This window comes from Trichomonas vaginalis, chromosome I, assembly GCF_026262505.1.
Source record: "Trichomonas vaginalis G3 chromosome I, whole genome shotgun sequence".
Classification (NCBI taxonomy): domain Eukaryota; phylum Parabasalia; order Trichomonadida; family Trichomonadidae; genus Trichomonas; species Trichomonas vaginalis.
In genome coordinates this window covers 14,025,335-14,050,301 of record NC_067203.1, presented here as the reverse complement: position 1 = coordinate 14,050,301, position 24,967 = coordinate 14,025,335, and the positions used below count along the sequence as shown (strand labels likewise).

The following is a 24,967-nucleotide window of genomic DNA, read 5'->3' as shown; positions in this document are numbered from 1 at the left end:
AATTTTATTGAATCGATTCGAGTCATATGAATATCTTTATTTTACCAAGCGATTGAAGAAAAATATCTAATTCATGTCTCATATATTAAAATGAAGGCCATTAGATAAAAAATATTGAAATTGTGACAATTTCTTATAGGGCGAGAAAATAATTCGGCATAAGCTGGATAAAAATCCAACCATGAAAAATATTGACCGTGAAGTGTCCAATCAAGAGCCTGAGATAGAACCCTAAGACGAAAATACCGAAAATAATATATTCTTCCGAAAAAATATTCGGTAAATAAGTTAGAATCTGAGATTCGGGAAGATAAATTTTCTTGATATAGTATTTCGAATGTTTCATTATCATTAGAAAACTCTAAAGCATAACTCGGATAAATATTTGTCCACGGATATCCCGCTGATGTCGTGCCTCTTATAATTAATCCAGATATCGGAAAAGATGCTTTCAGATCAATTACCAAGTAGTTATTTGGATTTGTAAGAAGACAATATACATTGCTATCATTTCTATCACATATTTTTAAAAGGCTTTCATTTTTATACTGATCACCCCAATGTTGATGTTGCCATATTGAAACTATTCCTTTCTCAACAAGTCCAGGACCATTAATTGATAATAATTGATTGAATATACATGATCTCTGTGGTTGAATCAATTAAAAAAAAATTAATTCTCATGCATACGATTATTTTTTGATTACAATGCTGTTCGGCATTAAAATCAAAAATAATCATAAGCCCGAGAATCACATTTTTACTGCGTTTTTAAGGGTGCGCCCGGGAGGATCATGTAAACTTCAGAATTTAGAACCTTAATTTTTTAGCAATAACTTGGTACCTAAATAGGTAGGAAAACTCTAAAAATATCAAAAAATACAACTTGGCTCCATAATAATCCTGTCATGGTGGATGTTTGTATCCCCTAGTATTTTCCTCTTGAATCTCTTTTTCTGTCGAAATTAAATTCAAATCTCAGAAGTAGAAGTGAATAATCGACTTATTACTGCTATTATACGAATAAATAAATTCATTATATTATTTTTATTTACATAATATCTGTTTGAAGTCCATAATTCTATAAATTTTTCTTCAAAAACATTACAATCTTGATAGTTTTGATACTGTTTAATAGGTTTTTGGCACCTTATTTAGTATTTACTACGTATAGAGTCGATCTGAACTTAATTTTCGGAAATTTAAAATATTTATTATAAGTAAAATCTGATTTGAAATTTATGTTTAACTACTCATATCTTGCATTATCCTGAGTAGCTTTTGTAAAAATTCATCAAAAAAGATTTTAACGTGCTTTAATTTTTATTTTTTAAAATAATGCATATTATTATATAACTAGCATATTTACAAATTTTAGTGCTTTCAAAAATTTAATCCTCCTCCTCTCAAATAAACGTACATCCGGGTGGCCTGTTTTTTGCAAAAAATAAAATTTCATTTTTTATGCTTAAAAAGTCAGAATTTTTATTTGCTTCTGGGATATATGATGGCTATATCAGATGCCCATTCTTTTTGATACTCAACATTAAACATAAAACTTAGCCGTTAAGGCTCTTCTGAAAATGTTTTTTTTCCCGAAAAATTTTCGAAAAAAATCAAAAAATTTAAAAATCCCCGAATCTGCAGGGATTTTAAAAAATTCTTTTTAGTAAAACTTAAGGATATTGTATCAGATATATTGGTATGGGCAAATTCAATTTTAATCCAATATTCATCGAGATATTAAGTTAACGAAGCTTTCAAAATTGAGAGGGTAATCCTCCTCCTCTCAAATAAACGTACATGCGGGTGCACCCTTAACAGGCATCACGCCTCTTAAAAACGCAACAAAAGTGTTAATTTTAAAAATTCTGATTAGATAATAAAACAATCGAAAAATAATAAAATATTTATTATTATCTTACCAAGAAATCAGATAACACATCCGAAGATTGACCTTTAGGAGGTCTATAAGTGATAAAGTGCGAAAGGACTAATGGTTGTATTTCACCTTCCGCGTTAGGAATTTCAATGAAATCGACTTTTTTATCTTTCAAGTACTTAAGAATTTTCTGTCTTGCCTCTTCACGATTCTTGCAATCTCTTATGATTGCTCTTGTCGTGTGCACGCAATTTGTTTGTTTGCTAACCCATGCAACATGTACTGTTTCTCCATTAACAGGTGATTCTTCTGTTGCTGGGTCCGGAGCGTACAATTTCGTTGCAGAAACTCTCCATTGTTTCTTAACGAAATCTCCACCAATTCCACCACCTTTGTTGTTTACTTTGAGGTGGAGTTTTCCAATTGGTGTCCATATGACAAATCCATCTGGTCCGTGCTGTGCGCCGAAATCAAAGAGGATCTCATCAGTGTTGCATCTGTAGATCAATTGGAATTTGTCGTCTTTCATTAACTGGCCAAACAAAACAAATTTTCTGAAGAAGAAAATTGTCAAACTTTCACCTGACAACATATCTTTTAGATCGCTCGAACTTGCCTTGAAATACTTCTGTTGGAGTCCGCTTGGTGTCTCGCATGAAAAGAAGGACAACCCCCAGTCCTGATAGTTTCCAATCGGCTTGAAAGTTGGTGGTTCCGTGTATTGTACGATTGTGAAATTTTCATAAATAACTAAAACATCTTGAGCGAAGAAACGAACGTTATTATACAAAATATGTATTTGTTCAAGTTTCTTCTGTGAATCGAAAATGAGTTGTCTTTCATTAGTTTCTATACCCAAAGCCATAAACTTCGTGTAAGTCTTCTGAAGAGCTTTGTAATCATCTGTATCAGCATTAGTATTTACTAAAATAGCTTCAACTAATGATCCCAATCTCGTCATAATTTGGACAGGAATAATCAACAAATCGTTCAAGTTATTACGACTTAATTTGCAAGTATTATTAAGCATTGGCGCAATGTTTGGAGACTTATCAATTACAGCTTTTGCAGCGCAATAAGCCGTAGAAACATTGATGCTTCCTGCAAAAGCATCGACGAAATAAATGAAGATATCTCCTAAATTAGTTGTCGGTTTCATTATATTGACAATTGGAGCTAATCTCGCAACGAACATGTCCATTAATCTCTGCATGTTCTCCATTTCTGGAATATACAATTGTACTTCAGGACATTTCCTTAACTCGTCATTTAACAGTTCGAAAGCTGCTGTATATTCTTTGCACGCGTTCTTGAAAATGTCACATAGTTCTAATGCGGCGCACGCTCTTCTCAAAGGTTTCTTTATCATTGCGCCGATTTCTTTGAGGTTCATTTCTTCGCAAATTACATTCAAAGGACGTCCAACTAAGAAACTTGAACCGGCGTCCATCAGCATCTTGCAGAGGTTGATGTCTTTCTTCCTTAACGCGTGATGGAAGGCTGATTCAGTCTTTGAATCGACAAGGCTTGAATTTGCTCCTGCATCTAATAACAACTGAACTAATGTGATGCAATCATTTGGCTTGTTTTCATCATATAGTTCGACAACGTTGTTTATTAGAGGAGAATCGTCTTTGTCGAATACATTAGGACTTAAGCCTCTATCAAGGAACGCTTTGATGGAAGAATATGTTAAAGGAGAATCAAAAATAGGATGCGCCTTTAATTTTGTCAGTTTTCTGCCTGCTTCTGTCATATTTGCGAGTAAAGCAGATTCCAAAGGAGTGAAACCATTTGCATCTTGTTGATCATACAATTGGTTCTTCTGCTCTTCAGTTAGACCGCCTTGGTTCAACAGGAAATCGAGAACATCGGTATGTCCGTATCTCGCGGCGTAATGAAGAATGTTTTGCTTCATTTTGTTGACAATCAAAGGATTCGCGTTATTCTCTATCAAAGCTTCGAAACACTGGCGATAAGAAGGACCTCCTGACTGTGTCAAGATGTGGAGAGGTGTTTCTTCTTCGCTGTTTTGAGTGTTCGCGTCGAGTTTGAGAATGGAAAACGAATCTTTGATCGCGCGAGGGTTTGCAAGCAATGCGGCGTAGTGGACATAAGTGTTTCCTCTTGTATCTACCGATGTCTTGTTTTGATTGGGATCTTTCATCAGTGCAATCAAGGCATCGCTAGTTCTGTGTTTTGCGGTGAAGTGAAAAAGTGGTCGACCATGGTACATTGTAATGCTGGCACCGCACTTCAGGAGGGTTGGAACGACAGGGCATTCGTTCATAACTGCTTCTACAAGAAGGTTGTCGAGATCTGCTTGGCTGAGCTGTGATAATTTGATGCATACTTCAGCCAACATAGGTTTGCAGTTCTTTACGGCGGCGTAGAGGAGGGATTCGCCATTGGGAGTCTTTGTGTCGGGTGGGAAACCACCTTCTATGAGAGGGCCGGCCATTTGGCTCGCAATATCATCATCAAAGGAGAAAAGAAGCTTCGCGAGTGTATCGTAATCGTACTGTGAGACTTTTTGGCCTGTAACAAGGACTTTGACTGTTTCTGGATCTTCAGATTCGACAGCGTAGATGATGCAAGTTTTTCCAACGGAATCTCGACTCGTCATAGCTGGCGGCTGCTGGTATTTGAGGAATAATTTGATTGCTTCGATGTTTTTCGTCTCTGCGGCAATGTGGTAGGCTGTAGTTGTTGAAGTAAAGAAATTTGGATTTGCTTTTTTATCGAGAAGCTGTTGAATTAAAGATAATTGTGATTGTTTGCTTGATCTGCTATGCTTATTGAGTAATGCGTAAATTAATGGGGTGTAATTGTTATAATCGACAATATCAATTGGTTCTTTCATATCATTGAAGATTTCTCTGTCTTTATTAACACGCTGGACAATGTCTTTAACAAATTCTTTCTGTTCTCTGCTGCAAACTGCTCCTCTGTAGGCTAATAATTCGATTACTTCAGGATTAGTAGCAATATCGAGAGCAGTAAGTCCGACAGAATTAGGATCGTCTGAATTTGCTGTATTGGATCGCGGTTTCGTAGTTTTTTGATTGATATCAACATTATAATCTAATAATATTTGCATAAATGATTTATTTGATAGCTGAGCCGCATAATGAATGATGGCCTTACCATCTTCATCGATCTCCATGAGACTTCCGGCTTTGAATATTTGACATAAATACTCAAAAGATTCAATACAATTGTTATCGAAACATAATTTAGCTATACTGTGCTTGTTATTGTACATGTATTTAAATGGGAGATTGAAATCAAGAAAAGAATCGAGAACGTCCTTATCATTGGATAAAAATGCCAGTTGAACAGGATTAAAGCCCTTTTCATCTTCAGCCGTAAATGAGACATTAAATTTTAATAATGCTCTGCATGCTTCAACGTTTTTATTTAAAACTGCAATATGCAAAGCAGTTTGTAAAGAACTGTCTGTAGAATCGAGATAGATAAAACTGTTAAGGAGAAGCTTCCAGTATTTGAAATCAGGATATGATGCCAAAATGTGAAGTAATGTCCTTCCATTATCGTCATAATAAAAATCTAAGCCAATATTTTGTGCATTAAAGTTGTCAAGCAGCTGCTGCAGATGCTTTTCATCAGAATTTAAGCACGCTTCAAGCAAAGCATTCACATTTCCTTCAGCAAATGAATGCTTCATTTTGCGCCGTCAAATTCGAATAAAAAAAAATTATTATCTCAAAGTCTAATCATGAGTATTTATGGATAAATGAAAGTGCCATAGATCAGAAAACATTTTGATTGGATAAATTTGGTGTTTTCAAAGAGAATAATGTTCCAAATTGATCAAATATCTCTCGGATGAAGGGAATGAAAGCAACCATAAATTATATATGACAATTACAGCATGAATTATATAAACATCTGAGAATATTCGGGAATAAATCTTGTTGATATTAACAAACAGAGTTTAATGGGAGGTTGAAACATGGTTTGGTTTGAATTTACATTGTTTGCGCTCTTAATCCAATTTTTTATTCATTATAAGTATATTGCAAATATCTAGGCTGTTTATAAGTATAAACTTTCAGGATGATCTAATCAAACTTATGTTGTAATTGAAATCGCTATAAATTTGAAGAAAAATGAATAATAAAAATATAAATTTAATAAACCTTTTAATATGAGAATAATTTGTATCGATTCGTTGTCGTGTGTATAAAAATAGAGCGAATAATATCAAAAAAGAAATTTACTTGGCTTGGGCTTCGGATACGTTTGTAGGCAGCACGAGCTGTGAGGGCAGCTGGTGTGGTTGTGTGTAGGCACCACCGGCAACAGCTTTGCCGCACTTGGTGCATGTCCAGATGCCGACGGCGTTGCGCTTGACGGAATCCTTGCCGCAGAAGGCGCATGGATACTTCTTGCGCTGTGAAATTTCGATCTTCTTGATTGTCTTACGGAGAGATGCACCATAGCGAACACCGTACTTGCCACAGATACCGACTTTCTTTGTTCTGCGTGCCATTCGAAAAAAGGATGGCCGCTAGAAAAGTGACAAAAGAAGAGCTCCAATGATTTCTTTGTGTGACAAAATATTGATAATTTATATTGCTCACGTGCTGATACTATTAAAAAATACGAATTAATTCAATTTCGAAAATGAATGAAATTCACGACTAAGAATTGCTTTTTCATGATTTGCATTTCATTTTAATAATTGTTCAAGAATGTACTCGGAAATTGAATATCTAAATCCTCTTTCAAATTTTATCATCCTAAGCTTCCATTTGGAATCAAACTCTTCAAAATTTTAATATTGATATCACAATGATATATCAGTCATTCAAATTTTGAATCAAAACTATTTTTGTCGTGAATTTCATTCATTTTCGAAATTGAATTAATTCATATTTTTTAATAGTATCAGCAAGTGAGCAAATTCAATCATAAATATTTTGTCACATAAAGAAATCATATTCACTTGACTGTCTTAAAATTTTTAGCAAAAGAAAAATCATATTAGACAGAAATATCAAATATTTTTAGTGTTAGATATTGTAATCCTGTGAATAAAACAGTTGAGAATTCAAAATCTATCTTTATATTGTAATAAATGTGCCTACAGAAGTATTTACTCTCAAAAAATTGCCGTTTTTTAATTTTAGGTCGTCAAACAATTAAAAATCTAATTATCATATAGTATAGGGTCAATACGATAATATATGGAAGCCCAAAAATTCGAATAAAGATCGAATTTGATGTGTTTAGTCAAAATAATTCATCTTCAACTGAAATGCAAAATTTCAGTTTGTCGCTAAGTAGCTTGGCCGTTTTATATGGCATTATTTCAATTGAATTGAAACACGTGTGAGTAACTGGAAGCCAGAAATTATTTTCATCTTGATGATCTGTTTCTTTAACAGTTAACTCCAAATGAAAGCCTTTTGTAATCTTTGGTGTTTCATTGCCTGTTATAAATCTCATTAATTTAGAAAGCTCTTGGGAGGTGAATGGAGCAACTGCTTGAACGAAAACAGGCCAAACTTTGGTATTCTTTGACTTTGGAGTGAAGTAGGACAAGAATGAATCAATATCAAGATCCTTCCCTTGGCCACGTGCTAATCCTTCAATAAATTCTCCTGAGAAGTTATGGACTTTGATAAGAGGAATGACTTTCCAGAAGCCTGATCTCATTAAATTAACAAGTGTTTTGAGATCATTAAAGTAGTTTTGATCATCGCAATGAACAAGATTAGAAATGTCGACATCTGTAACAAAACTCTGCCATATGAAACGAGGAAGATTCCAAGCTTTGTGAGGATTTTGTGTTGCAATAGCACTAGCAATAAGTGATCCAATTGTGCTTGCAACTTTGGCAGGCATGTTTGGAGCAGGAATTAATCTATCACTTTCGCAGTGAAGAGTGCTTGGCGGTTTGACAAAATATTTGATTTTGATATCCATAAGCTCTTCAACCATAAGGAAGTAAGAATCTCTGAACACACCTCCAATATCTGGACCAGTGGAGCCTTCATACTCTGCGTAATATATAAATTTATTTTCTTTTGTTCTAAATGCAACGAAATTTGATGGAAAATGAGATTCCTCTTTAGCAAGATAATCAATAATCTTGATAAGTTCGGGGGATTCATAGTTAACACCATGAAAATGTGTCTTAGTAATATCAATCTTTAAATGTCCTATTCTCCTGCTGCTGCCCAATCTTTGATATTTTGTGGCCCCCAACTTTAATATTATGATTGTTAAAGTAATCATATAATGCCTCGAGTTCTGGATTAGTTGAATCAATATCTTCACTCATAGTAAAAAATGGTTGGAAAAATTATAACTTCAATTCAATTTGAAAGAAAGTTCGACTTTTTTTTTCCAACAGATATTTTCCATTAAAAAACCGATTGACTTATAGATAATATTGACATATTATGATATACTTTAATAATATTATTTGGCCTTTTTTAAATTGAATATAATTCAATTTTTGAGGCGACTCATTGAAGAGAAGTTAAATTTTTTCCAACAAATTTCCTATGATTTTTCTTTTGCTAAAGAAATTAAGACAGTTAAGTGAATGTGATTTCTTTGTGTGGCAAAATATATATGATTTAATTGGCTTCTGTAGGCACATCTATTACAATATAAAGATATATTTGGAATTCTCAACTGTTTTATTCACAGGGTTACAATATCTAACACTAAAAATATTTGATATTTCTGTCTAATATGATTTTTCTTTTGCTAAAAATTTTAAGACAGTCAAGTGAATATGATTTCTTTGTGTGACAAAATATATTTGATTGAATTTGCTCACTTGCTGATACTATTAAAAAATATGAATTAATTCAATTTCGAAAATGAATGAAATTTCACGACTAAGAATTGCTTTTTCATGATTTGCATTTCATTTTAATAATTGTTCAAGAATGTACTCGGAAATTGAATATCTAAATCCTCTTTCAAATTTTATCATCCTAAGCTTCCATTTGGAATCAAACTCTTCAAAATTTTAATATTGATATCACAATGATATATCAGTCATTCAAATTTTGAATCAAAACTATTTTTGTCGTGAATTTCATTCATTTTCGAAATTGAATTAATCATATTTTTTTAATAGTATCAGCAAGTGAGCAAATTCAATCATAAATATTTTGTCACATAAAGAAATCATATTCACTTGACTGTCTTAAAATTTTTAGCAAAAGAAAAATCATATTAGACAGAAATATCAAATATTTTTAGTGTTAGATATTGTAACCCTGTGAATAAAACAGTTGAGAATTCCAAATATATCTTTATATTGTAATAGATGTGCCTACAGAAGCCAATTAAATCATATATATTTTGCCACACAAAGAAATCACATTCACTTAACTGTCTTAATTTCTTTAGCAAAAGAAAAATCATAGGAAATTTGTTGGAAAAAATTTAACTTCTCTTCAATGAGTCGCCTCAAAAATTGAATTATATTCAATTTAAAAAAGGCCAAATAATATTATTAAAGTATATCATAATATGTCAATATTATCTATAAGTCAATCGGTTTTTTAATGGAAAATATCTGTTGGAAAAAAAAAGTCGAACTTTCTTTCAAATTGAATTGAAGTTATAATTTTTCCAACCATTTTTTACTATGAGTGAAGATATTGATTCAACTAATCCAGAACTCGAGGCATTATATGATTACTTTAACAATCATAATATTAAAGTTGGGGGGCCACAAAATATCAAAGATTGGGCAGCAGCAGGAGAAATAGGACATTTAAAGATTGATATTACTAAGACACATTTTCATGGTGTTAACTATGAATCCCCCGAACTTATCAAGATTATTGATTATCTTGCTAAAGAGGAATCTCATTTTCCATCAAATTTCGTTGCATTTAGAACAAAAGAAAATAAATTTATATATTACGCAGAGTATGAAGGCTCCACTGGTCCAGATATTGGAGGTGTGTTCAGAGATTCTTACTTCCTTATGGTTGAAGAGCTTATGGATATCAAAATCAAATATTTTGTCAAACCGCCAAGCACTCTTCACTGCGAAAGTGATAGATTAATTCCTGCTCCAAACATGCCTGCCAAAGTTGCAAGCACAATTGGATCACTTATTGCTAGTGCTATTGCAACACAAAATCCTCACAAAGCTTGGAATCTTCCTCGTTTCATATGGCAGAGTTTTGTTACAGATGTCGACATTTCTAATCTTGTTCATTGCGATGATCAAAACTACTTTAATGATCTCAAAACACTTGTTAATTTAATGAGATCAGGCTTCTGGAAAGTCATTCCTCTTATCAAAGTCCATAACTTCTCAGGAGAATTTATTGAAGGATTAGCACGTGGCCAAGGGAAGGATCTTGATATTGATTCATTCTTGTCCTACTTCACTCCAAAGTCAAAGAATACCAAAGTTTGGCCTGTTTTCGTTCAAGCAGTTGCTCCATTCACCTCCCAAGAGCTTTCTAAATTAATGAGATTTATAACAGGCAATGAAACACCAAAGATTACAAAAGGCTTTCATTTGGAGTTAACTGTTAAAGAAACAGATCATCAAGATGAAAATAATTTCTGGCTTCCAGTTACTCACACGTGTTTCAATTCAATTGAAATAATGCCATATAAAACGGCCAAGCTACTTAGCGACAAACTGAAATTTTGCATTTCAGTTGAAGATGAATTATTTTGACTAAACACATCAAATTCGATCTTTATTCGAATTTTTGGGCTTCCATATATTATCGTATTGACCCTATACTATATGATAATTAGATTTTTAATTGTTTGACGACCTAAAATTAAAAAACGGCAATTTTTTGAGAGTAAATACTTCTGTAGGCACATTTATTACAATATAAAGATAGATTTTGAATTCTCAACTGTTTTATTCACAGGATTACAATATCTAACACTAAAAATATTTGATATTTCTGTCTAATATGATTTTTCTTTTGCTAAAAATTTTAAGACAGTCAAGTGAATATGATTTCTTTATGTGACAAAATATTTATGATTGAATTTGCTCACTTGCTGATACTATTAAAAAATATGAATTAATTCAATTTCGAAAATGAATGAAATTCACGACAAAAATAGTTTTGATTCAAAATTTGAATGACTGATATATCATTGTGATATCAATATTAAAATTTTGAAGAGTTTGATTCCAAATGGAAGCTTAGGATGATAAAATTTGAAAGAGGATTTAGATATTCAATTTCCGAGTACATTCTTGAACAATTATTAAAATGAAATGCAAATCATGAAAAAGCAATTCTTAGTCGTGAATTTCATTCATTTTCGAAATTGAATTAATTCGTATTTTTTAATAGTATCAGCACGTGAGCAATATAAATTATCAATATTTTGTCACACAAAGAAATCATTGGAGCTCTTCTTTTGTCACTTTTCTAGCGGCCATCCTTTTTTCGAATGGCACGCAGAACAAAGAAAGTCGGTATCTGTGGCAAGTACGGTGTTCGCTATGGTGCATCTCTCCGTAAGACAATCAAGAAGATCGAAATTTCACAGCGCAAGAAGTATCCATGCGCCTTCTGCGGCAAGGATTCCGTCAAGCGCAACGCCGTCGGCATCTGGACATGCACCAAGTGCGGCAAAGCTGTTGCCGGTGGTGCCTACACACCAACCACACCAGCTGCCCTCACAGCTCGTGCTGCCTACAAACGTATCCGCGAAGCCCAAGCCAAGTAAATTTCTTTTTTGATATTATTCGCTCTATTTTTATACACACGACAACGAATCGATACAAATTATTCTCATATTAAAAGGTTTATTAAATTTATATTTTTATTATTCATTTTTATTTGGATAATATTTCCCCAACGTACATCGTTAACAAGTAAACCTGATCTCCTGGTTTTCTACTCATTATTTTCCCTCTCTCAGATACGAAATATTTACATACAATATAAAATTGAATTCTTTCAATATTTCAATGCCATTGAATTATTTTTTTATGGCAGAGAATGGGTCATTTATAGTATTTAAGAAACCAAAGCCTCTCATGAACAGAAGAATATTTTTCGAAACTTACATCCAATCGCTTTCATGCGTTTTTATGATGCTTTTCATCACTTTATATATATTTTTCTTCAATTATCAATTACATGGCTGGGTAAACAAATCGACGTTTACGCTAAAGGAAGCATTCTTTAGTAGAAGGCTGATTCCGAACAGATTTGATGTCGAAAAAGTTTTTACATTTGGAAGTCCTGGATCTCGTATCACTAAAAAGCCGCTTTTCGAAGAGAATGATAAAGAGGATATGACCGCTGTTCCATCGACTTAATGAAATTTCGTCCCAAAAATTCGTTATAGTTCATCTTTTGTTTTCTTGAAATCAATATCCTTGTTCCATACATACTTTACATACGCAAGCATGGCAGTTCTATCAAGGAACGTTTATTTCTTTTACTATTGTATTTGAATACCCTACGTTCCCAACTTCTGGAAAACGGTTTTTCACCCTTATGATCAGTTTCAGACACTTTGGGAGTCTCCCAAACTTTGATATTTTGCATTATGATAGAGAAACGTGTCTAGTTTAACGCACGGTTGTTTTAAAGGCAAATGATGATATCACATGAAATTATCAAATTATCAAATTTTGAAGTACCAGTCCAAAGGGTTAATTAGATCCTACACAGATGTGCGATAGTGAAACATATGTGTTCTTGATTTGAGAAGTCCTACTGATAGAGGTATGAATCTCACAGCTTTGTGTGAGTGTGTCTGACACTTGTATAGAGTGGAATATGCGCCGACATATAGTATATAATAACATGTAGTTGATAATTATGAAAAAATAGAATTCGATGCGAATGATATTGAAAGTTGTTTTGTAATTTGATATTTTTCTTATATGTGTTAATTAGTAAATGGCTTGTTTGTTGTGATCGTACTGTGAAAAATGAAAGGTATTTTAAATTAAAAAATTGAGATTTTGAGATATCTCTAGAATTAAGAATTTATTATGTATTTGACTTTTATATAACTATGTGTAAAGGATCTCGATGTCTATATGCTTTAAATAAAATTAAATAAAATGAGATAAAAAATTAAAATGGACAAGAAGATATATGGAAATGTAATTTGTATTGTGTTGGTTGTTGGCAAAATGATTTTAATACAGATTTAAGGATTTGGAATGGATTTGAAATTAAATGATTTTAATTCAAGGAGTAATAAGATTTTGAACTGGTTTTTATTTTGTGAATGTAAACTCCTTCCATAGGATATGTATTAGAAAGATCAATGTCAAACTTTTTGAAAGAATTGTTTTTTTGTTGAGCGATTTTCTCATATTTAATAATATATTTAAGTTGGCGTATCTTACGCCCTTCCAAAAATATGTATTAGAAAGATAAATTTTAAACTTTTTGAAAGAATTGTTTTTTTGTTGAGTGATTTTCTCATATTTAATAATATATTTAAGTTGGCGTATCTTACGCCCTTCCAAAAATATGTATTAGAAAGATAAATTTTAAACTTTTTGAAAGAATTGTTTTTTTGTTGAGCGATTTTCTCATATTTAATAATATATTTAAGTTGGCGTATCTTACGCCCTTCCAAAAATATGTATTAGAAAGATGACTTATAATTTCATAAATTATTTTGTCCCGACGGTTTGAGCGGTTATCAGAATGGTTGCTTACACAATGCGTCAGCAAAATGTCGGTTGGGGTGCCCTTCTTGGCCTCCTGAGTACTCACCAAGATACCCCCAACTCCCGCAAAACACCTCCCTTAGGTGCGCATTACCTGACGGCATTATTTTGCAATTATTTCAAATTTTTTAGATGTCTTTTGTTAAAGTTTGTTAACTAAAGACTTGAAAACAGCTTACCGCTTCAAGCTGCTCTCTTCCCGGTTCCTCTGCCGCAATCTTCTGTTTGATTGTGCGCAAAGCTCTCCTCCTTGTGAACTTTGCCTGACAGATACACCTGGGAGACAGCATTCGGACATCTTACCGCTTCAAGCTGCTCTCTTCCCGGTTCCTCTGCCGCAATCTTATGTCTGATTGTGCGCAAAGCTCTCCTCCTTGTGAACCATGGCTGATAGAAAGAACTGAAAGACAGGATAGGAGGAACATGCCGGTTCAAGTTAACTTGCAATATGCTTCTGATTAGTGATTTTAGATGAAAGATTAGCGAAATCGCATTTAATTTGGATAGAAGGATTCAATTTTATGAAGCAGGCTCGTAGAAAATATGCAGGAATAGCACAATCTTTTGCAATCACAACGCGATTGCAAAACTTCGACCGACAAGAGTGTATTGTGCACTCTTGTCGGTCAAACTTCCTAATACAAAATTTGATTCCCTTATTATCTTCTTAACAAAACTTAAGATTTCAATAATACATCATGAAAACATTCATTTACTACATTCACACTGTTATTCCTTTCTATAAATTAACTCATTTAATAGAATCTTGTTTTTATATCTTATTATTTTCTCATAATACTTCTAATTCCTCTATTTCCTCTTCCACATAAAATTTAATTTTGTAATGCTATCATATACACTTAATGTTTTCAAATTTTCAGATTTAAATTTAATCTTTATTTTCATCATCATTTATAATCTTGTTCCTATATAAAGTTATAATAAATTATCGTCAGATTCTAATATTTATGATTCTTACTACTCAATTCAATATAATTATGTTAGTCACTCATATTCAGGAGAATAATTTAAAAATCTATAGCTCATATTTTGATAGTTATATATTTAGATGATATATATTGCAATTCCGGTTTCAACACGATCAAATGCCAAACCAAGACAAAATATATATGAATTTTCAAAATATCGATTTACATTAGAATCTATATCTAATTTTATCAATACACAAGTAGGGAATGTTCAATACATCTTTGAGCAACGTGAATAGCACAATTTTATAGGATTATTTGTTGATTATATAAAATATAAGCCAAATCGAATCTGCTGTATAGTACTTTAGTTTATCATTGAATGTTAAATGTGTTCAGATAAATATTTGAGTCAGATATCGCATTTTCTAATTTCAAAATTTATCTCATGAAGTTAGAATTTATTTGATCATACAACATCATGTTAGTCAAACTAGAGTTCAATGGCGATTCTAGAATGGAACAAATGCTTGTTTTCTCAAAATGTTAAAATATTAATCTAAAAAACTTAATATCTAACCAAACCATTCTAGAATTATTATATACAGGTATAGGCAATCTAAATGCACACGGAATTCGGAAAATTAAAAAGAATATTTATGAGATTATTAAATCTTATGTAATTCAATGAAAAGTAGATAATATGAATATCCATAGGCTATATATCAACATATGAGTTTTTGGTTTGACCAATACTATACTAATGTGATCAAATTAATCTGATTTCTTAGATTTTCATTTGAAGCATTTGCAGTAGTAGGGGTACCTTTATATATTAACATATTAAAAAATTGCGCTCCGATTCGCAGTTTCTTCATGATTTTGAGATTGCATTAGATTTCGCGATGCAGAAAAAAATCACTTTAGATTCCCGTCAAACTCTAAGTATAATCATATCTCTATATGTAGAAACTGTCTGCGCTATTTATTTCCCGGCTCAAAAAACCACGGTGTCTGTGTGAGGAAAATACCCGTTTTAGGACCCTGGGTAGGGGGTCATGAAAATTTTCCAAGAGTTGGAAATATAGGGTAATTGTATTGTTTTTAGATATTGTTTTATTCTCGTTTGATAAATATTATTGTTTTATATTCTAATTCTTTGGATTTTAAACAGTCAGTTTTTATAAAAAATTTTCATATTAATATTAAAAACGGAAAGACTTTAATTTGATACAACTATAGGCATACACTTGAGGAATGATGACAATTTGACGAAGAATTCTTGCTTATCATTTAAACAATTAATCAAATTTGAAATATCATTTTTATGGCCAATATCATCCTGAAATAGACTTTGCAATATAGAGCTAAGGAACTCAGATTTATCATCATTTTGACATTTCATGAGAAGAATCCTTACAATTTCACATTGCTTCTGAATCAGATCATTTTCATAAAATTTATAAATATAAGATAACATATCAGCTAATAACTCTTCGAAACCCAGATGATTTGAGTCAATTTCTTTGATTATTGAAAGATATAAATCTAAACTTTGCGAATTTCTGATTGAACTGAGCTTAGTTAAGATTTTCTGAGCATTCTTAGATAGAATTTCGGATTCATTTTTATCTTTAACTGTTATTTCCAACAAATTTACAATTGATTCGTTCAAAATTTGCGGAATATCCTGAAGAAGTACTAGTTCTAAAATTTCTTCTATAATTTCAATACCAAAATGATCCGACTTTTGATATAAATCACAAACATATTGAATAAGTTTCTTATCTGAACAAATTATTTGCTTATTCTTACAATGATCAATAATACTTTTATCAAGATTAACTTCTGACTTAACAAACAATAACAAAATTGAGATAATAGTTGATTGAAGGCATTTGGATTTGTTTTCACCATCATTAGTGCTAACACTAGCAAGATATTCCGAGATTTTACTTAAGAATTCTGTTGTTGAAAGATTATCAAAAATTTTGTTTTCTAAACAGTAATTAAAGGAATTCATCATAATTGACTCAAGACATAAAGCATTGTTTAGCAATTCTTCCATATTGTCAACCTTTGATTCACTAACTTTTGACATCATAAACAAAATTTCACTTGAAATAGACTCTTTGTCATCAATTTTAATGAAGTAGTCAGTAAGTAATGATAAGGACATCGATCTTTGCTCATTATTGGTAATTTGAGAATAAATTTCATAATAATTTGACTTAACCTTCTGAAACATTGGAACTAAACAATTTTCTGAAGTTTCCATTGACATTAAATCGACAATTTCTTTGCAAATAGCTTCACTCTGAACTCTAAACGAATCAATTAGTATTTGTACATCATTTTCATCATTTGAAAACAAAATTGGGAATGATTTCAAGAAATCAGTAAATAACAAAATCGTATCAATATAATTTTCTTCATCATCCTTGACTTTTTCAATAATTTCCTTGAAAAGGTTGTTTACTTCTGAAATAACATTAGAATTAGCTTCATTTTGCTTAATATGTTCTGAAATTGAAGTAATTGTTGAAGTTAATGCAATTAAAGTTGATAAATCAAATTCAATTTTCAATTCATTTGATTTTTCATTAATTATATTAATCAAACAATCAGATTTGCTAATAAATATGAGCCTGAATGACTCTTTAAGGTACTTATCAAGCTCAATTTGTTCAGGAAATTCAGCTTGAAATTCTCTTGAAGGAAGAAAGGCCGGAAGTACTTTTTCAACATATTTTGGTAGATGGTTAATGTAATATTCCATTAAATTCTTGTTTTCTGAAATTTGGTTATATTTTTCAAGAATTGTCTTCCAAAATCGACAGTAGCTGATCATAGATGAGATAAAATCACTATCCCATAGACATTCTAGTATTTTAATTGATTTGTCAACAAGATCTGGCATTTTTTGAAAATTAAAAATTTCAAAGTGATTTACTAGAAAACAAATCAAGAAATCAGTTACTTCCTTGCTGTATGTTGAATATAGGTTCTCATTTTCAGTGTAGTGAAGTATAACATCAAGAAATTGTTCAAAATAATTTTTCAAAGATTCGTTGTTTGGAAAGTTCGAAATAACAGCTGATATGTAAAGTAGTATTGATCCAAGGTTTTCTATATCGTTTTCAACCTTCATGAAACGGTTTATTGTTTGATTTAATTTTATTAAATTTTTAAGGACTGTAGACTTAATGTAATCCTTCATTAAAAGCAATGATGACGATGCATAAGAGATTGCTTGCCAATCTAAGCCTTCGTCGTAAGCAAAATTAAAAATTTGAATAATTTTATCTTGATTTTGAGTTATGAATGATTTAACAACTTCCTTCTGATCATCACTTGTTTGCTGAGATTCAAATACTTGTTGGAATAAATAATATAAAGAATGAAGTGAATGATGATAACTCATTCGATTATTTTTGTCAAAGAATAGTAAAGTATTGAGACCAGCTGGATATTTGTTTGGTAGACATCTAATTAATATAGAAACGAATAATTGATGTATTGAAATCGCATTTTCGTCATTAAATGCCATGTATTGATATGCAAGCTTGAATACAATAGCTGTTGCGGTAATGAAATATTTCTGTGTTTGAATATCTAATTGATCCCAATTTTTAGTTACGAATTTTGTAAGTATATCTGCGAAAAATGCCGAACATCCAATAAATAATGATGGATTTAAGTAGCTTAAGCATAAAAGATGACAGTCTTTTCGATTTTGAAAAGCTTGAAGTATTTCTTCACTGTCTGGTACATCATTTCGAACGCATTTAACAATATATTCGATTCTAGGAGTTTGGTTTTCGTCTGCCATACTTTTTATTGCGCTACTAGACATATTAAAATAAAAATCAATAATAAAAATGAAAGAAAATGATCAACCATTCATCAATTCATCTCAATGCTCACTTAAAAAGCACTAGCTCACTAAGTTTTAGAGATATTTTGTTCGATACTTTGACAGAATTAAAGGCAAAATAGCATATTAGCTAGAAGAAAATATGTAATAGTAATAAATAATTTTATATATCAAACATGTTAAGACTGTAATAAAAAATATCAATAAAATTTTCTACTTTTTCTGGTTTGTTCCCATGATTTTTGTCATAAATGTCTGGAAGAATCTAAGTTCGCTTTCCAGAACCCTATTTTCAGCAATAAGAGATAAAGATTCGCTTCTTAATTTTAATGCTTGTTTTCTTAGGTCATCGTTAGTTTCAGCTAATTGATGTAGTGTTGAATCCTTTTTATCACGCCATTTTTTCGCTGCTTTTCTATTTCTTGCTTTTAGCTCTTCTTTATCAACCTTTGAATGCTTTGAAATATGATCATCGTCTGATGATTCATCATCTTCCTGTTGAGGATTAGGATATACTGGCTGTTTTTCTGGAACAACAATTCCGATAGGGTTCATAAGTCGAAAAACATCATGCTGCATTTTTGACTTTTTTTTATTTGAGATTTTTCTCCCTTCTTCACTGGAATTTTAAAATTGTCTTGTGGGCCTGAAAATTGAGTGACTGATATTCAAAAACAGTATATGTCTGTATTGGTACGGTGGACCCTAAAACCATTTTCTTCGCCATCATATACTATAGTATTCATATTATTATATTGAACTTTTAGAATTCCTTCACATACATCATTGTTGGTGAAAAAAAAGAAAAAGTATTGCACCACCCGGGAATCGAACCCGGACCCCCACCTTGGCAAGGTGAAATTCTACCATTAGACCAGCAGTGCTTTACATTAGTTTTTGAAAATAGAAATTTATTTATTTATAAATTTTTAAATAGAAAATTTTCTAAAAAAATTGACTAGTTATTATAATGGCGAATAGAACCCAGTCACTAAAATCTATTTGCCTAAATAAGATCATATACCTAAGCAACTCAGGTTCTACTATAGATATGCAATTTCTCCCACCTCATTTATCAAATGAAATCATTATCAACATTCAAACAGTTGATGTTTTGAAAAGAGTTTATCTATCTAACAAAGATTACATTCAAATAGACAAAATGTTTAACTCTGCATGGAAAAAATTCGTAAATAATAAATTCTTACATGGAAAAGCTAGCGATGATATGCTTTCTGACGGACAAAACTGGTACGACTATTATTGCATGCTTGAAAAAAAGAAAGAAGAAGAATTGGAACAAACTCGTGCAAGACCCGTGGAAAAAGTCAAAAAAGAAAGTAAAATTGTGGATGGAACAGCTCGTGCACATGGGCATTACGTTTCGTCCAAAAGTACTACAATTACAGAGAAAAATCCACATCTTCGTGAATTGTATAGGAAAATGCAAAAATACAACATAAAGTAATGTCACATGCTATCTGTTATGTTTTAATATATAAACTGTTTTGTTTTCTATTATAGATATCTTATAAATTGTTAATTTATTTCAACAAAATGGGAACAAATCATTTGGTTATTTGGCACACATTAACAGAAGAGTCAAAAACTTCATTATGCTATGCGTCTATTCTAAAATGTGGGTGATGACTAAATTTGTCGCTGTGGATATTTGTAAAGTGTCAAATTTGAGAAATTATCAAACCCATATTGCTTCAAATGAAATCTTTCGAAAGCAAAATTTTTATCAATGATATTTTGCTACGCTTAATTATGCTAAAATAATCCAAAGCTGTCATATTTCGAATCCACATTCAATTTCTTATCGTTCGTATATAAATGGAAGAGAAAGGCGACGAAATTCCACAACCCACTGAAGAAAATGTAGAGCCAACTGATGAGAAGATAGAGGATGCCGAACTCGCCGATTCTGTCAAGCAAGATGAAGCACCACAGCCTGAGCTTGATGAAACTAAAAAGAAAGCTCGACTTGAACGGTTTCATAACTTATTCCTCAAAGCCCAAAGTTTAGGACTTAATCTTACAGAGGAGCAGATTGCAAAGGCTCACACATCATGTGAATCAACACCAATGCCAAACAAGCCAAAATATGAAATGTACAGAATTCATATTGTCGGTTTTCCGCTCAATATGAACGAGTTACAAATTATTGACTTCCTCTCTCAATTTGGCGAGGTTTATGATCTTTACATGCTTCAACTTCCTAATGGTAAATTCCGTGGAATGGTAAAAGTTACTTTCCTGGATAATCCTGATATTGATGGGATCGTTGAGAAGATCAGCGAAACTGTTTATCATAGTACTCGCCTTCACGCTTGCCGCGCTCTTTCTAAGGAAGGCCGGGAGCAATATAAGAGAAATAAATATGGCGTTTATGCTGGCCATCCAGAAAAGAATAAGGATTACTATCCAACGGTCTATGACCCCAGAACTGGCAAGATGGTCAAAGTCCAAAATCCAAGAAATTTCATAGATCCTAAAGACATGAGAGAATACAGAGATCGCCCACCAATGCGCGATGGTAGAGATTACGATCGTAATCCTCCACCAAGGAGAGACTACAGAGATGATGATCGTCCTCCATATCCAGATGATTATCGTCGACCATACAGATCAGATGATATGCGCCCATATCGTGATCCAAGAGATTATCCACGCGATTACTATCGAGATCCAAGAGATTACGCTGAAGATCCAAGAGACGGATACGGAAGAGATCCAAGAGACTCTTACTACGATGAATATGCTAGACGAAGTGCATATGATAGCTACTACTCAAGAATGGGCCAACCTGCCGATCCACAACCCGATTATAGCGCATACTACTATCAACCTGGATATTATTGAAGAATTTTTATATGTTTTAGAAAGTTTATCTCCATCTTCTTAAATATAAGTCTAATTATAGAATTTGTTTTCTAACCAAAATATTAGTTAAAAAATTATTTATATTATAGCTTGTTTGGAATCAAATTCGTCTTAAATTTACAGAATTAAAGGAAACTATGCTAATTCGAATTCATATATTTGCCTTTGTTATCGAAATTTATCCTAATCTTTTATTATTTTGGTAAATTTATATGGAGTAACTTTTACTATTTATGATATCTGATCTATTTTCAAAATCGAAATGCATATTTGAGATTAGTAATTTTCGGTGAGATTTTTTTTCCCCCTCCGAAGTTTTTCATAAAAGAAACATTTTTTCATAAGTATGACACAGCGTAAGTATACACGTCTTGAAGAATCTATGGATGCCAGGCCTGGAATGATGCAAAAGCCACTTATTCCAGAACCTAATCCAACTTTTGAATTAATCAAAAGAATTTTAACCACAGTTATAACAGTAGTTCTCTTTCTTGTCGTATGCAAAGCAACACATTTCCGTCAAAAAATGTTATATGATGCTAGAATTAATAGAAGCTTCTTGGCTACATTTTACATTCTAATCGGAATATTCTTATCACTTTATTTATACTTAAGTATTACATTACGTTGGCTGAGACCAAAGAATCAGCGTGTTAACGTTGACAATTGGGAGAAAGTTCAGCCAATTCCATTTTATATTTCCGTTGGCTGCTTAGTATTATCAGTAATTAGCTTTATTCTTGCTTTATGGCCTGCATTCCAGCTTGCTACATTTGTAATTGGCTTCTTAGGCTTCACATCTGTTATTTTTGTTATGCAGTGGTTGCCAGTCAATATATAATCACTATTGTAATAAATCTTGTTGTTCAACTTTAAACATATAATATACATTATTTCTCTTTATAAATAAAGAAAAGATTATTTAATATTTTTTACAAAAAAATAACAAAACTATATGAGTGTATTATAAAATAAGAGCTGCAACAGCAGATGCGTTATTAGACATGATGTTTCTTCTTCGTCTCTTAACAATATAGATTATCAAAGTGATAATGATAACCAATATGAAAACAGCAGTCAATGTAACCAAAACAATCATCTTCGTATCAAATTTCCATTTGTTTTTATCTTTATCATCCTTTCCATCACCTGAATCTCTTGAATTATCAGAATCTTCTTGAATTTCTTCAGTACAGTTTCCCATTTCATAAAAAATATCCTCTGGTACTTCTGTTGATCCAGAACTGACAATTTTGATGGGTAAAATCATTGTATCACAGATTTTACCTGTAGTTGGTGTCAATGTAAGCAAACAGCGCTTACAAACGAATTTATCATTGATTGTTGCATTTATATGTCCGTTATTCCAATTTTCATTTCGTCTGAAAATTTCTTTTTTAGTGTCAGCATCAACAAGTCTTAAAATGATCCTGCTATCCCAAGTCGACTCTATTTGTTTGTTATCCAACCAAAGTTCATAATTAATTTCAAAGGATTCTCCGGATTTAAACAAAGAATTTGGTTTTGGAGATAAAATTACACCTCCTGTCACATTATTAACATTTTCATGAAGAACTGTTGCATTAAATCCGTAATTGTAATTCCTTCTAAAACGTGACATTGTCACTTTTTCAGAAGACCAATCATTGAAGATACAAGGAATCGAGAAATTAACGATCAATTCTGGGTCTTGGAAAGCTATTGCTGGTGTTCTTCCGAAGTATGTCTTGAATATGGACATATCGCTTGATATACTTGGGAAATTGTTCCACTGGAAATCTTCAGCAGCTTCGATCAAAATTGAATTAATTTCTCCGCATTTAAATTCCGGTGAAGTGGATTTTATCGTCATGTTTTTATTGATTTTTGGACTCAATTCGCTGTTGCCTATTAGTTTAGTGATTTTAGGAAGATCTGGCTTGTTTTCGCATCCATAAAAATTCAAAGTGAAATTGGAAAACTCGAAAATTTGGAAAGGATCTTCATTTTGAATTTTTATCGTCCAATTTCCTTGAATTTCTTCTCCAAGGAAGTCTCTTAAAGTGAAAGAGTACTCCAATTTAGAAGACACATGTTTCATTGAGTTTGATAATGGTTTGAAGTAAGAAACAGTTTTAGAAGGTGAAATTAACCAGATCTTCAACAAACTTATATCTGTTGTATTATTTTCCATGAAATTAACAACAACAGACTCAATGAACTTTATATCATTGCTGTCTACTGTAAAATTAACATATTTTGGTAATTCTCTGAATTTATTTGATGTAAACTTTTCAAATTTTGTGAAGAAAATTTTCTTTTCTTTTGGTAAATTCTTCCAATTCTTAGAAGTTTCTACAGCCAAGTCAACATTGATTCTTCCAAATCCACTGTAATGGGAATACAAATAGCCGGCTCCGTTCTTCTTCCAATAGATACTTTCAGGATCATTTATTGTTGACGTTAAAGCCAAAATCATTTGTACATCTCTCCATGTTAACTCTTTATTGACTTGTAGCATCAAAGCACAGCATCCAGCAACTTGTGGACAGCTTGCACTTGACCCTGTGAAAGTATTAGTACAACTGGAATCTCCGAAAATTGAACTGGTAAATAAAGTTGGAGTGTAATCTGATCCAGCCATGAAACTCGAATCTCCGCCACTTGGAGTGTTAACTAAGATGTTACTGCCTGGTGCTGTATAGTACGCAGCTGATCCTTTGTATGTAGATGCAGAAACAGAGATAACTCGTCTGTCTTTGTTCAATAAATACTCATTTGAATTTTGGCCGTTTTCTTGTTCATTTCCTGCAGCGAAAACAATGATTCTGCCTTTGCCGTTTCTTCCTTGAGTGACTGATTTATCTAAAGCTTCATCTACTACAGGATGGCTTTGATAAAAGTAACAACGAGCTGAAGATGAAGGATCACATTCTACTCCCCATGAAAATGATATGACATCAATATCATTTAATGATGTAGTAAGTGATTTGACGATATTACCTATGGAAGCATCATTGGCACCGAACCTGTGGCAGCCAATTGTCGAATTTGGAGCAACTCCTATGGAACAGTAGTTATTTGATGAAGCAGCAGCCATGCCTAAGCATGCTGTTCCGTGAGAATCAGTTTCTACTTGTGGATTGATGTCGTCAAACGGAGCTGAAAAAGCAAGATTCAGATTATTATTAAAGCGGTCCATAAAATCATAGTGCGTTGTATAGCATCCATCATCAGCAATAACAAGTGTTACGTTGTTTCCGGAAATTCCTTTTTCCCATGCCTTTTTAACGTTGATATCTTCTCCAATTGTACCTCCATAGGCTCCAATATTGTTGGCATAAAAAGAAATGGGCCATTCTGGATCTGGGTAATCGAATTTCTTAATCTTTGAATTAAAATCTTCAATAAAATAATTTGCACTGTTTATTATGTCTTGATTAGGATATTTATCAGTAGAAATGGTTATAAAATCGTTCGTTGTAAGTAAAACTTTATAATTTTCATTATTCAGTAAATTAATTTTATTTCGAGGCAATTTAATGAGATATTGTGGCCTTATGCGAACAGTAGTGAAAGTTGGATCTGCTCCTATTTCAATTGTGTTTGAATTATAAGCTAGAGGACCTAATGTTTCATAAAAGAGAATTGAAATCATAAAATTTTGTGGCAAATTTGGCAAAAATAAATCAATTAATTTACTTGTTTCATTGCAT

At 32.1% G+C, this 24,967-nt stretch overlaps 11 protein-coding genes and 1 non-coding gene across 12 annotated transcripts, besides 1 other annotated feature; 5 read left to right on the top strand and 7 right to left on the bottom strand.

The window, feature by feature from the left end:
* The first annotated feature begins 776 nt into the window (after window positions 1-776).
* Window positions 777-1,817: a mobile genetic element.
* A 99-nt stretch (window positions 1,818-1,916) lies between these two features.
* TVAGG3_0983620 (spectrin binding) lies at window positions 1,917-5,570 on the bottom strand (the record flags this gene model as incomplete). The annotated part of the gene is made up of 1 exon (XM_001579450.1): window positions 1,917-5,570. The coding sequence occupies one exon, from the start codon at window positions 5,568-5,570 to the stop codon at window positions 1,917-1,919; it is 3,654 nt and encodes a 1,217-aa protein (XP_001579500.1).
* Window positions 5,571-6,021: 451 nt separating this feature from the next.
* Window positions 6,022-6,401, bottom strand: TVAGG3_0983610 (structural constituent of ribosome; the record flags this gene model as incomplete). The annotated part of the gene is made up of 1 exon (XM_001579451.2): window positions 6,123-6,398. One exon carries the CDS (start codon window positions 6,396-6,398, stop codon window positions 6,123-6,125), a length of 276 nt encoding a protein of 91 aa, XP_001579501.2.
* Window positions 6,402-7,121: 720 nt separating this feature from the next.
* Window positions 7,122-8,095, bottom strand: TVAGG3_0983600 (ubiquitin protein ligase protein; the record flags this gene model as incomplete). Its single annotated transcript, XM_001579452.2, has 1 exon — window positions 7,142-8,095. One exon carries the CDS (start codon window positions 8,093-8,095, stop codon window positions 7,142-7,144), a length of 954 nt encoding a protein of 317 aa, XP_001579502.2.
* Window positions 8,096-9,506: 1,411 nt separating this feature from the next.
* Window positions 9,507-10,600, top strand: TVAGG3_0983590 (ubiquitin protein ligase protein; the record flags this gene model as incomplete). Its single annotated transcript, XM_051253983.1, has 1 exon — window positions 9,525-10,580. The coding sequence occupies one exon, from the start codon at window positions 9,525-9,527 to the stop codon at window positions 10,578-10,580; it is 1,056 nt and encodes a 351-aa protein (XP_051079557.1).
* A 707-nt stretch (window positions 10,601-11,307) lies between these two features.
* On the top strand, window positions 11,308-11,665 carry TVAGG3_0983580 (structural constituent of ribosome; the record flags this gene model as incomplete). The annotated part of the gene is made up of 1 exon (XM_001579453.2): window positions 11,324-11,602. One exon carries the CDS (start codon window positions 11,324-11,326, stop codon window positions 11,600-11,602), a length of 279 nt encoding a protein of 92 aa, XP_001579503.1.
* A 3,954-nt stretch (window positions 11,666-15,619) lies between these two features.
* TVAGG3_0983570 (uncharacterized protein) lies at window positions 15,620-18,425 on the bottom strand (the record flags this gene model as incomplete). Its single annotated transcript, XM_001579454.1, has 1 exon — window positions 15,729-18,362. The coding sequence occupies one exon, from the start codon at window positions 18,360-18,362 to the stop codon at window positions 15,729-15,731; it is 2,634 nt and encodes an 877-aa protein (XP_001579504.1).
* A 71-nt stretch (window positions 18,426-18,496) lies between these two features.
* TVAGG3_0983560 (leucine zipper domain family) lies at window positions 18,497-18,938 on the bottom strand (the record flags this gene model as incomplete). Its single annotated transcript, XM_001579455.2, has 1 exon — window positions 18,597-18,938. The coding sequence occupies one exon, from the start codon at window positions 18,936-18,938 to the stop codon at window positions 18,597-18,599; it is 342 nt and encodes a 113-aa protein (XP_001579505.1).
* Window positions 18,939-19,195: 257 nt separating this feature from the next.
* TVAGG3_0983550 lies at window positions 19,196-19,267 on the bottom strand. Its single transcript has one exon. It is a non-coding gene; the product is annotated as a tRNA-Gly (tRNA).
* A 93-nt stretch (window positions 19,268-19,360) lies between these two features.
* TVAGG3_0983540 (RNA polymerase II transcription factor SIII (Elongin) subunit A family) lies at window positions 19,361-19,903 on the top strand (the record flags this gene model as incomplete). Its single annotated transcript, XM_001579456.2, has 1 exon — window positions 19,435-19,851. The coding sequence occupies one exon, from the start codon at window positions 19,435-19,437 to the stop codon at window positions 19,849-19,851; it is 417 nt and encodes a 138-aa protein (XP_001579506.1).
* A 319-nt stretch (window positions 19,904-20,222) lies between these two features.
* TVAGG3_0983530 (RNA-binding domain, RBD family-containing protein) lies at window positions 20,223-21,251 on the top strand (the record flags this gene model as incomplete). Its single annotated transcript, XM_001579457.1, has 1 exon — window positions 20,223-21,251. One exon carries the CDS (start codon window positions 20,223-20,225, stop codon window positions 21,249-21,251), a length of 1,029 nt encoding a protein of 342 aa, XP_001579507.1.
* Window positions 21,252-21,586: 335 nt separating this feature from the next.
* Window positions 21,587-22,169, top strand: TVAGG3_0983520 (transmembrane protein 128 family; the record flags this gene model as incomplete). The annotated part of the gene is made up of 1 exon (XM_001579458.1): window positions 21,619-22,113. The coding sequence occupies one exon, from the start codon at window positions 21,619-21,621 to the stop codon at window positions 22,111-22,113; it is 495 nt and encodes a 164-aa protein (XP_001579508.1).
* Window positions 22,170-22,189: 20 nt separating this feature from the next.
* Window positions 22,190-24,917, bottom strand: TVAGG3_0983510 (proprotein convertase subtilisin/kexin-related family; the record flags this gene model as incomplete). Its single annotated transcript, XM_001579459.1, has 1 exon — window positions 22,237-24,909. One exon carries the CDS (start codon window positions 24,907-24,909, stop codon window positions 22,237-22,239), a length of 2,673 nt encoding a protein of 890 aa, XP_001579509.1.
* Window positions 24,918-24,967: the final 50 nt, after the last annotated feature.